Source organism: Trachemys scripta, chromosome 4 (assembly GCF_013100865.1).
Source record: "Trachemys scripta elegans isolate TJP31775 chromosome 4, CAS_Tse_1.0, whole genome shotgun sequence".
Lineage (NCBI taxonomy): Eukaryota > Metazoa > Chordata > Testudines > Emydidae > Trachemys > Trachemys scripta.
The window spans coordinates 122,684,082-122,694,397 of record NC_048301.1 but is presented as its reverse complement, the minus strand read 5'-3'; the positions used below and the strand labels follow the sequence as shown (position 1 = coordinate 122,694,397).

General features: G+C 49.7%; 1 protein-coding gene across 2 annotated transcripts in view; it reads left to right on the top strand.

The window, feature by feature from the left end:
• The first annotated feature begins 994 nt into the window (after positions 1 to 994).
• IKBKE (inhibitor of nuclear factor kappa B kinase subunit epsilon) overlaps positions 995 to 10,316 on the top strand; it is a 41,939-nt gene continuing 32,617 nt past the window's right edge. The window contains exons 1-6 of one of the 2 annotated variants that reach the window (XR_004645346.1): positions 995 to 1,191; positions 3,957 to 4,099; positions 5,763 to 5,903; positions 6,616 to 6,751; positions 8,179 to 8,360; positions 9,017 to 9,177. Coding sequence is in view for 1 of the 2 variants with exons in the window: in XM_034767145.1 (XP_034623036.1) it covers positions 4,013 to 4,099; positions 5,763 to 5,903; positions 6,616 to 6,751; positions 8,179 to 8,360; positions 9,017 to 9,177 (707 nt within the window). In the remaining variant the exon portion in view is untranslated. The remainder of the gene's footprint in view (positions 1,192 to 3,956; positions 4,100 to 5,762; positions 5,904 to 6,615; positions 6,752 to 8,178; positions 8,361 to 9,016; positions 9,178 to 10,316) is intronic. The other variant, XM_034767145.1, reaches the window with a different exon arrangement.

Below are 10,316 nucleotides of genomic sequence, written 5' to 3'. Positions count from 1 at the left end.
AATGAATAACATGGAGCAGCCCATCCAGTGTGTACCATGCATATTTGGTTTCAGAAGTGGAGTGAATTTAAAACTGGCTCCCAAAATCAGTTCGGGGGCTTTAGTTGAACTTGGTAGGACGTGCAGATCTGTATTAAGTGATGTCACTGGGTGAGGAAAAATAAAAACGTGATTTGCAGTGGGGCAAATACAATGCCCCCCTGATGTTGGTAGCAACTGACAGGACAGTGTTCTTCAGGGTGCAATTTTGACTTAAAGCATAATTTTAAGACATCAATTTCTATTGAGTCCTATAGTGACAGTACATCACATATTCTTTGTAGTGTTGTTTTTATTCCAGCATCATCCAGAGAGAGCCCCCTTAGGCAAGGCACTGTACTTGCATGTAGTGAGAGAGCATCTGTGCTTCAGAGGTTATAAAGGAAATATTACTCCCAGTTTACAGATAGGAACCTGAGGCACAGAGAGACTAAAGTGATTTGCCTTAAGTCGCACAGAGAATTTGTCAGTGTCAGAGGTAGGAACAGAACCCAGATCTGCTGAGTCCCTGTCCACAGGACTAATCCTCCTGTGTGTGTTTGTATGGAATACAGACCTCAACATTTCTATTTCTCTCCTAAAGGCAAGGAATATCCTTAGGGTGGGGTGTGTGTGTGTGTGTGTGTGTGTGTGATTTTTTTTTCTCCCCCTCCCCCATTTTCATTGATTCTGATGGGATAATAATTAGAATTGTTAAGGACAGGGAGCAGAAGTTGAACCAGGCTGGTGTAACTTTTCATGATAATTTTACGTGTGTGCGAGTGAGAATATACTGCACTGCACTGGAGATGAACTTCCGTTCAATGGCTTGACAGGCAGGGCATGGTTTGGTCCCTTTTTTTTGCTTTTACTGTAAGCCTATCCAAGCAGGAAACAATGATTTGCGTTGATGTGCGTCAGCTCAGTGAAAAGGGGTCCTGTGTCGATGCTCGCAACGTGTTCAAACGACAAGGGAGAAACTGGGCAGTGTCCCTTTAAGAGAAAAAGAAAGCAGGAAGTCTGAGCAGAAAGAAAGTCTCAGCCTGGACTTCGTTCCATCCCTGCCTGTGTGGGGTCCCTGTGGCTGCTTTCAAGCCCACACCATGGCTCCCAACCTGGGCACTTAAGGGTTTTCACTGCATACATTGGTCCTGAGCCAGCTGCTGTCTTCAGGTGAGTGGGACTCTCCTTTCACGTTTGTACAGTCTGTCTTGCAGACGTAAAGAGCTAGGTAAATGCTACGGAATGTTCCTCTCTTGGAGTCTACACTGGCTTTGTTGCACTGCATTATGCTTAGGGTGGTGTATGGAAACCCCTGATGTGCAACCAGGCTTACAGGTAGTGCCAGGGTGTGTGTGTCAAGTATCAGGGGTAGCCGTGTTAGTCTGTATCTACAAAAACAACAAGGAGTCTGGTGGCACCTTAAAGACTAACAGATTTATTTGGGCATAAGCTTTCGTGGGTAAAAACCTGTGTGTGTGTTTGTAGTATGGTATTCTGTTGTAACAATAATACTGAAATGCATTGTTATCCTCACATGCATGTGATAATGTGAGACCAGAACAGTGAGAGAAAGATGGATCATGTGCTGATGACAGCTGCGAAAGGAAGCATTGGGGCGGGGGAGGAGGGGTGAGAAAGAGAGTTAGACTAGAGGTGATCTCCCCGTGATCAATACATGTTCTATGCTGGAATAGAGCAGTACTGGCTTTCTTGTTCGGGAGGAAAATTTGTTGTGGTTAAATCATCTGGCATGACCTGATAGACCATGTTAATCTTGGCAAGAACATCAGCGGGCTCACTAGCTCTTTGTAGCAACTTGTACCTTGAAAACATTTCTGTATCGATCTGAGGATTCGCCGAGACACTTCCTCATTTTCCTTTCTGGGTGCTGATCTAAGGGAGCCTAGATCAGGGGACGCACCAGACTTATGTGCCAGCTCCCATGAGTGAGGGACAGGGTTTGTGTCCTTTGTGGCGAGCCAGGTTTTAAAAAAAGTTGGTTTCGTTTGAATAAGGTCCCTATCTCCGATCTTGCGTTTTGTGTGATCTACTTTTGCCTGGGATTTTAAAGCACATGCAAGGAGAGCGCAGGCCAGAGGGCGCTGGACTGCAGGTGTCCTCCATGCAGCTCTGCAAGCTCACTTTATCATGGGCTTGTAACATTTTTGCTACTCCGGCTCTGGACATTTCCTAAACACAGAGCTGGAAGGTGTGATTTCCAGCTGGGAGAAGCAGGCCCTGCACGTGAATTGGCTAATAACTTACTATGGCTATTCCAAGGAGTGCGGGGATGCATCAAGCACTTTGCAAATTATGTGCATACAGCTTTGCCACTGAAGGGGGTGAAGGGCAGCTGCCAGGAAGACGACAGCACTGTGTGATGGATGGGGTGTTCGGGGTGGGAGGAAGCGAGTTTGGCTCATCACAGGAGTACAGACACCTCTGCAGTGGAACATGGCAGCCATTTGTCACCAATCAATTCTGCACAATGGCTTTCACCTATGGGGAGTTATCTGGTGAGTAGGGTTGGATGGGTATCCCGCTGAAGCCCTGAGGGTTGCTTGTAAGAAGCATGATGTGCCCCATTTGCTTCCCATTATCCAGTGGGGTGTTCATAGTGAGTTGTCCAGTCCCGAATATGCCTCAACTGGCATTCTCCTGTGAGGGGACAGCGTCCAAGGCCAACAGAAGCATGTGCTTGTGCACTCTTCCCTAGAACAATTGCAGGTGGGCACAAGTGACAGAACTGCAGACGTATGAACTTCAGGAGTGTTTGGACATAGAATTTTGGTTCAGCTCTTTGTCGTGACGGGTTCAAGTGCAAAACTCGGATCTGGATCCCAATTTGGATGCTGAGCTGTCTCCCAGTGTGTCCCCTCTGCCCAAGTGCAATCTCACACACCACTCAAGTCTGGGACGTCCCACTGTGGAGTTTGGCACAAGCCCATTTCTAACGACCACATGAGCTTGCAGGTTCATTGTACTGAGATTTGAATGCTGAGCAGAGACTGCTCTGGGTCTGGGAATTTTTTTGTTCTCGGGGCAGGAAGCTGAGTGCTTCCTCTTTAACCAGTGGCTGCGAAGCTGGTGTTGCAATCCTATAGGTTTCTGTTCTTGCAGCTGGGAGGTGCCTCTCTTACCTTGCAGCCCTCAACACTTAGTATTTTTCTTGCATCAGTCGGTGTTTCTTTACCAGCCTGAGTGGCTTCTGACTGGGTTTCCCTGCACAAGGTTCACAGCTCTGTCCTTACCCCATCTTCTCCCATCCTTTCTGAGCTCTGCTTTCATGTTGTTTGCAGAGGGAGGTTGGTGGCTGCTTTTTAAGGGAGACAGAAGGACTCCACTTTAGCAAGAAACAGCAGAAGAGTTGGAGATGGGGGGGAGGGGCAGTGGACACATGTAGGAGAGTGGGGTGGGTGAGGTGGGTCAGTAACCCCTGAATAATGATGCTGTTGGAGACAGATTGTTCCTGGTTATGCTGATAGGTATTGTCTGTGCACCACTGACCTCTGCTGGACAGAATCAGAACTCAGCCGTGTGTCAACTCTCATCTCTTCTGCTGACGTCTGATGGAGATTCTCTGACAGCTGCAGTGGCAGCGGACTGGGCTTTAGCCCATAGGGATCAGACTTCTTAGACAAGCTGCTGCTGTGAGGCTGTGTTGGTTCAGTGACACCCGTGCAGTAGTAGGTGTGGCTGGCTGTTACAATCAGCTTCTTATGGAAACAGACGGGATCTGAACCTTCCAAGTGGTGAGGAGGTTCATCTCCTTGTCCAGGCTGTGTGTGGCTTGGTCCCACATCTCATTTTGGGCAGCAGGAGAAGTGGAATGAGGGTTAAAACAGCAGGGAGGCGTGTGAAAGCACACTGGGGCTGGTATGACTTTACTGTCTGCCGGGGTTGTCCATGTGTGTAAACGGCTCTTTTCCTCACAGACTTGTCTTCTCCCCACTGCCTCACAGCTCAGAGTTGAGCTGGCCTCATACTGAAAATGCAGAGCACGCCCAACTACCTCTGGAATATGGACGATGTGCTGGGCCAAGGGGCTACAGCCAGCGTGTACAAAGCCCGCAGTAAGGTGAGTGAGGGGCAGGAGGAGAGCACAGGATGAGATGCCCTGGGGGTGGGAAGCCTGAGTTGATTCGGTTGCAGCGCGCACATTCTTCTCTCGGGTGCAGAGTTTACTGGCAGTACATGGACTCACGTAGGCTCCTAACTCGATTTCTCTCCAGTCTGTCCAACCCAGCGCGCGCGCGCGCACACACACCCTAGCGACGTGTGGCCAACCCCCCTCTCAACAACCAACCCTACTCTGATCTTCCAGCTGCTAAGACCTCCCAATTTGTTACATGCTTCCAAACCCTCCCACAAATTCCCAAGCGATGTGCACCCCAGCGCAGCTACCAACCCTTCCCATGCACTCTCTTGCAACCCGCTCTCAACCGTCAATCCCCTGGCATGCCCTTCTCATCTCAACTATGTGTAAGTTAGTCCTGGGTGGGTAGTTTCTATCACTATCACTCCGTGCCCTGTTGGTGCCCTGCAGCCATTGCCCCATGCTGCGCAGCCCAGTGAGCAAAGCCAGGCTTGATTTTGTATCCGTACCGTTGATCATCATTTTACAGTCCCTGCACTGCTCTCTTCCTCGAGCAAAGACCGCGGGCTGCAAAATCATCCAAGGCACTTTCCTGTTATAACCTGATCCAGGCCAGTTTTCATTCTGAGGCTGACTTAGGCCATGGTTTTCAAGGGGTCGTTTAGACTAAGGATATGGTTGGGTTTTTCAAGATGCCTTGGCTTATCTGTGTTCCCGTTCTATGCCCATGGTAAAACTCGCTGTGACCTTGGGGGAAGGGAGGCAAATGCCGAACGTTTTTGAAAATGCCACTCATAATCATTGGACTGTATCGTGCGTGAGTTCCAGGAAATGAACCCACTGGGATTGGGCCAGATGCTGATCAGTGTCTCTGCTCTCTGAAGTTTATTCAGAGGGTTGTCTCATTGCTCAGTTCAGAGTCGGGCTTTGGAAGGAGATTCAGTTTAAAGGATGCTTTATAATGTAACCACTAACTCTCGTGGAGGAAAGACTGGGGGTGATGGTTTCGGGCCTCGCTGGAGATGTTTTACAGAACTGGATAAACATGTCCCGCTCAGCACCGTTCACCTGGGCTTCGGGGGCACAGAAGGAAGTGCAGTAAGCATCGCTGCCCTTGCTTTGCAATGGGGAGAATGGGTGAATCCTACAAAGAAACACATACATTGCCAGGATTGTTTGCTTTCCAAACTGCAATGTACTAACCAGGGCTGAGCTATTCGGTCAGGACAGGAACTGCATGAGGGCGCCAGGCTGGGTCTGAAATGGGGAACCGAACTAGGGAGAGAGTCAAACCACCAGCTACTGTACTGCAGCCGTGAGCGGCGGTGGCGAATGAACAGTGTGTTAAACCCAGGGCCGCTCTGGATCTTGCGGGGAGATTTTGAGATGACGCAAAGGGGAATTTGATTTTCAATGGGAGCTGGGCATTCCCTTTGTGCCTTTGAAATCCTCCCCCTTAATCCTTTCATTCCCAACTGGAAACTGAGCTGCCTTCTGGCTTCGTTTTTATCGTCCCCGCTAGCACAGAACCGTCCCCCCTCTACAGAGCACGTGTTGTCCACTAACCTGTTTTCCTGGCGGGTTAGCATTCCACCTGGGGGCTGCGCTCTGAATCTATCCTGTATCTTTTCTCCTCCTTGCCCAGAGATCAGGGGAGCTGGTTGCTGTGAAGGTCTTTAATAATGCCAGCTACCTCAGACCACAGGAGGTGCAGATGAGAGAGTTTGAGGTGCTGAGGAAATTAAACCATAAGAACATCGTCAAACTGTTTGCAGTTGAAGAGACTGTAAGTCTGTCACTAGCTCTACAGTGGGAAAGGTGTGGCTTGGTGGTAATGCAGCGGGACTTGGCTTTTAGCAGCTGTGACAGGGCACCCGTTGCCGGGATGTGCCACTGCTGAATAACCACAGCTGCTTCCTGTGGCTTTTCTCTACTCACCCTCAACCCTCCCTATTGTTTCAGCTCAAAGCACTTTACAAACATTCACTCGTGACATCTCCCAGCATCCCTGTGGTGTTGTTCTCCACTGATGGATGGCACATTGGGGCCTTGGCCAAGTCACTTCAAGGCAGCTGAGTGATGCAGCTAGGAATAGAACTCAGGTGCCCTGCCATCACATCTGGTGCTTTAACCACTAGTCTACCCAGAATCCCACACCCTAGGCGATGGAGCCAAGTGTCCTGGATTGCACACTCAAGTGGTTCATTTGCCAATTCCTTCGAGTTCCGGGTGGGGTGTATTGTGTTAATCAAGGACTTCGTTTTGGGTGGCAGAGCTCATTTTCCCACCCAACGTTCTCTTGCCTGTGCAGTCCGTCGTCTCTGACTAGAAGAGCCACGTAGGCTTCTTGGACAAGGAAGGGACACCACACTTCCATGGAAGGGGCAAAGGGTGGGACACAGCAGCCTGCCCCGGGACTCTGTGCATAACAAAGCGTCGCAGGGTTACTGTTTCTCAGAATGCTGCTCAAGGGATCCATCTCTCCTTCTGTCCCCCAGACCCAGGGAAACAGCAAGCAGAAAGTGCTGGTGATGGAGTACTGCTCACGTGGGAGCTTGCTGAGCGTGTTGGAAGATCCAGAGAACTCCTTTGGCTTGTCTGAGTCAGAATTCCTCATCGTGTTGCATTGTGTTGGTAAGTCTCAGAGCTACTGGCTTGGATGTCTGTGGCGGGAAAGGGGGATAAATGGGTGCTCGATGCAGCTAGTGGGGACATGGGATTTGCATTCTACTGTATATAAGAATGGCCACACTGGGTCAGAGCAAAGGTCCATCTAGCCCAGTATCCTGTCGTCCGACAGTGGCCAATGCCGGGTGCCCCAGAGGGAATGAACAGAACAGGTAATCATCAAGTGATCCATCCCATCTCCCATTCCCAGCTTCTGGCAAACAGAGGCTAGGGACACCATCCCTGCCCATTCTGGCTAATAGCCATTGATGACCTATCCTCCATGAACTTACCTAGTTCTTTTTTAACCTTGGCCTTCACAACATCCTCTGGCAAGGAGTTCACAGGTTGACTGTGTGTTGTGTGTTCCTTTTATTTGTTTTAAACCTTCTGTCTATTAATTTCATTTGGTGACCCCTAGTTCTTGTGTTATGAGATGGAGTAAATAACCCTTCCTTATTTACTTTCTCCACACCAGTCATGATTTTATAGACCTCTATCATATCCCTCCTTAATCGTCTCTTTTCCAAGCTGAAAAATTCCAGTCTTATTAATCTCCTCCTGTACCAGCTCTCCTCACACTCAGCTCCTCGTCAGATCTGCTGTTGTGTAAAGATGTGGATGGGGGCAAAAACTAACTTACTGCATGCCTGGAGGTGCATTTTACAAAGCAGTGGGAATGGTGGAGAGTGAAGGCCTTTGTCTGCCGAATACACAGGGAGTATGGTCCCTCTGCCAGAAGTGCACTTCCCCTACCCACTTGTCCTTTGCTGAGGCCAGCTGTGACTGTTAGTCAGTTCCCTTAAGAACTGAGACTGCCAAATTCAGGCCATCAAATCCAGGCTGGCTGTCACTACTGACCCAGGCTGGATTTGAACCAATGACTTGGCAGGTGAAAGACTCCATACCCTGGAACCGAACCCTTATACTGAGAGGCCATTTGATGAGTGGGCATTTCCATGAGCCTATGTTGGCAGGACTCTAGGTGCTGCAATGCTCTCGGTCCCTGTAGCAAGCCCGCCCTGAGCATGTCAGGAATGTCACCTTATGCTTCTCCATCGAGGTGTTTGGATTCTGAGGATGCCCTCGGCATCCTGAGGGAGCTGAGAGACTTAACTGTGCAACTGAACAAGAAGGTAGGTGGTGCTCACGTTATCACATGTCTGAGATGGTATGGTTTGCCTGTGCATGCTTCCCCTCTTTAGAATGGGCGTCATGCTCTTGAGTCTTCTCTGTTTATCACAAATTCACGTTAGCTTCACCAGGTCTGAAAGCTGAACCCAGGGCCACCTGCCTGCCTCAATTCTAGTCCATACCGCTGCCTGTTTGCAAAGCCGGCTCAGAGAAGCGGAGGCCATTCTAAGCAGTGTCTCACTTTCCCATTGTGCTCATAGTGGCCGGCATGAACCACCTTCGTGAGAACAGCATTGTCCATAGAGACATCAAACCAGGAAACATCATGCGGCTGGTGGGGGAAGACGGGCAGAGCATCTATAAGCTCACGGATTTTGGGGCCGCTCGAGAGCTGGACGATGACGAGAAGTTTGTGTCGGTCTACGGGACAGAGGAATATCTTGTGAGTAAAGCAAAATGCCAGTTGCTTAATGAGCAAGAGTTCAGGAAGGAAGGGTCACGTCTCAGCATACATGGTCTGGAACGGTAGGAGCATGGGCTGTCGCTATGCTTAGCGTATAATAACAATACCTCGCTCTGCTATAGCACTCTGCATCGGTAGATCTCAAAAGTGTTTTACATAGGAGCCCACTATCATTATCCCCATTTTACCAATGGGGAAACTGAGTCACGGGGGGGGGAGGGGAATGTGACTTGCCCAGGATCATCCAGCAGGTCAGTGACAGAGCTGGGACTAGATCCTCGGTGTCTAGTTTCAGTCCGTTGCTCTGTCCACTTACAATGGACGACCTCCTCTGTCCCCAAGCGTTTCATTCATAGACACTCACTTGCTTGAACTTCACTTTCTATGGCCAAGGTTTTTGAAAGTGACTGGACATTTGGAGTGCCTCAATTTTGGGGAGCCCAGCTTACAGGGACCAGATTTTCGGTGCCTGCGTTTTCAGAAAACCAAGCCCTCTGAAGTGTCTCAAGTTGGGCACCCAAAAATGGAAGAACCCTAAATCACTAGTCACTGGGGAAATCTTGGCTTCCATGACCGACCTGCTGTAAGTAAAGCAGATTCATTCACAATGCTTTTCTTCCACTTTGTCCCATTAGCACCCGGACATGTACGAGCGAGCGGTTCTGAGAAAACCCCAGCAAAAGGCTTATGGGGTGACTGTAGATCTGTGGAGCATTGGGGTAACCTTTTACCATGCTGCTACGGGCAGTCTCCCATTTATCCCCTTCGGCGGACCTCGCAAGAATAAAGAAATCATGTAGGTAGTGCCGCCGACAGGAGTGCGGTGTTTAAATGGGCTTTGTGTTGTCTGTTTTGGCTGAGTTTGGTGAATTGAATTGGGTCCTAAAGTGAGAAGCTGTAGTGACGAGTGGGCGAGGTAGGCTACGTGGAGAGCTAACAGTGCACCCCAATCCTGACCTGTAATACCTCCTGCTCTGCCAGTGCTGTGTGCCCCTCCAGATCTGCCAGTGCCTCCCAGTCCTTGTGTTGCATCCTTTTCTCGAGTCCTTCCTCTGTCCCGATACGAGGCTCTGAGCCTCAGATGTCTGCTGAAGACCCATTTCAGCTACCGACTCCTCATTGTGCTGTTTTCTATGAATGTGGAATTGACCGGGTCTGTTTGTGTTTATGCACCTTAGCTTACTGATGATTTAATCACCCAGATTCTCATGTATACTTTAGATCTGCTGGAAGTGTAGCCTGTGGCTGGCTTCATCTGCAGTTCCCAGCATGCCCTGCTCCATGCTGTTCTTAGGAAAGGCCTCTTGGGGCAAGATAGAACACGAAGGATGTAGTAGGGACTGTACTTTCTGGGGGGCTGCCCCATCTTGGCAAGTCACTAATGCAGCCCCTGCTATTGACCGCCCCTGTGGTTAGCACTACAGGGGCGGGCACTAAAGCCCCCTTGGAGACCAAGCCGGCTGTGCTGTCCCTAACTCAAGTACATGAGGAATTAACTGGGTTCTGCTCAGAGCGAGGATCCAGGCAGGAAGACGGCAGAGCTGCAGTTGGCAATCAGTGCCCCTTTCTATGGTATGTTTGCCCTGATAACGGTGTTTCTGTGGCTTTGTGGTTTAACGGCTGAAAGACGGGGCAGCTTCTGACTTGACTTCCATGCTGTTGCTTGAAATGTCCTCCCTTCCCCCCACGCACTGTCTTCTGAAAGCGACGCAGCTTTTCCCCCGAGGGATGATGCAAACAGGTTTGGGATTTTTCTTTTCATACCTTTGTACTTCTGGGTTGGGGGTTGATCATTCTGGATCACAGCTTCAAAAAGCAGATGCCTAAATGGCACCCAGGAAACAGGCAGGTGCAAACTAGTCTAAGCGTGTGGGGGTTATGTGGCTGTACGTGCAATTTCCCATTTGCTTCGCTAGCACGCAGAGTCTCTGCTCG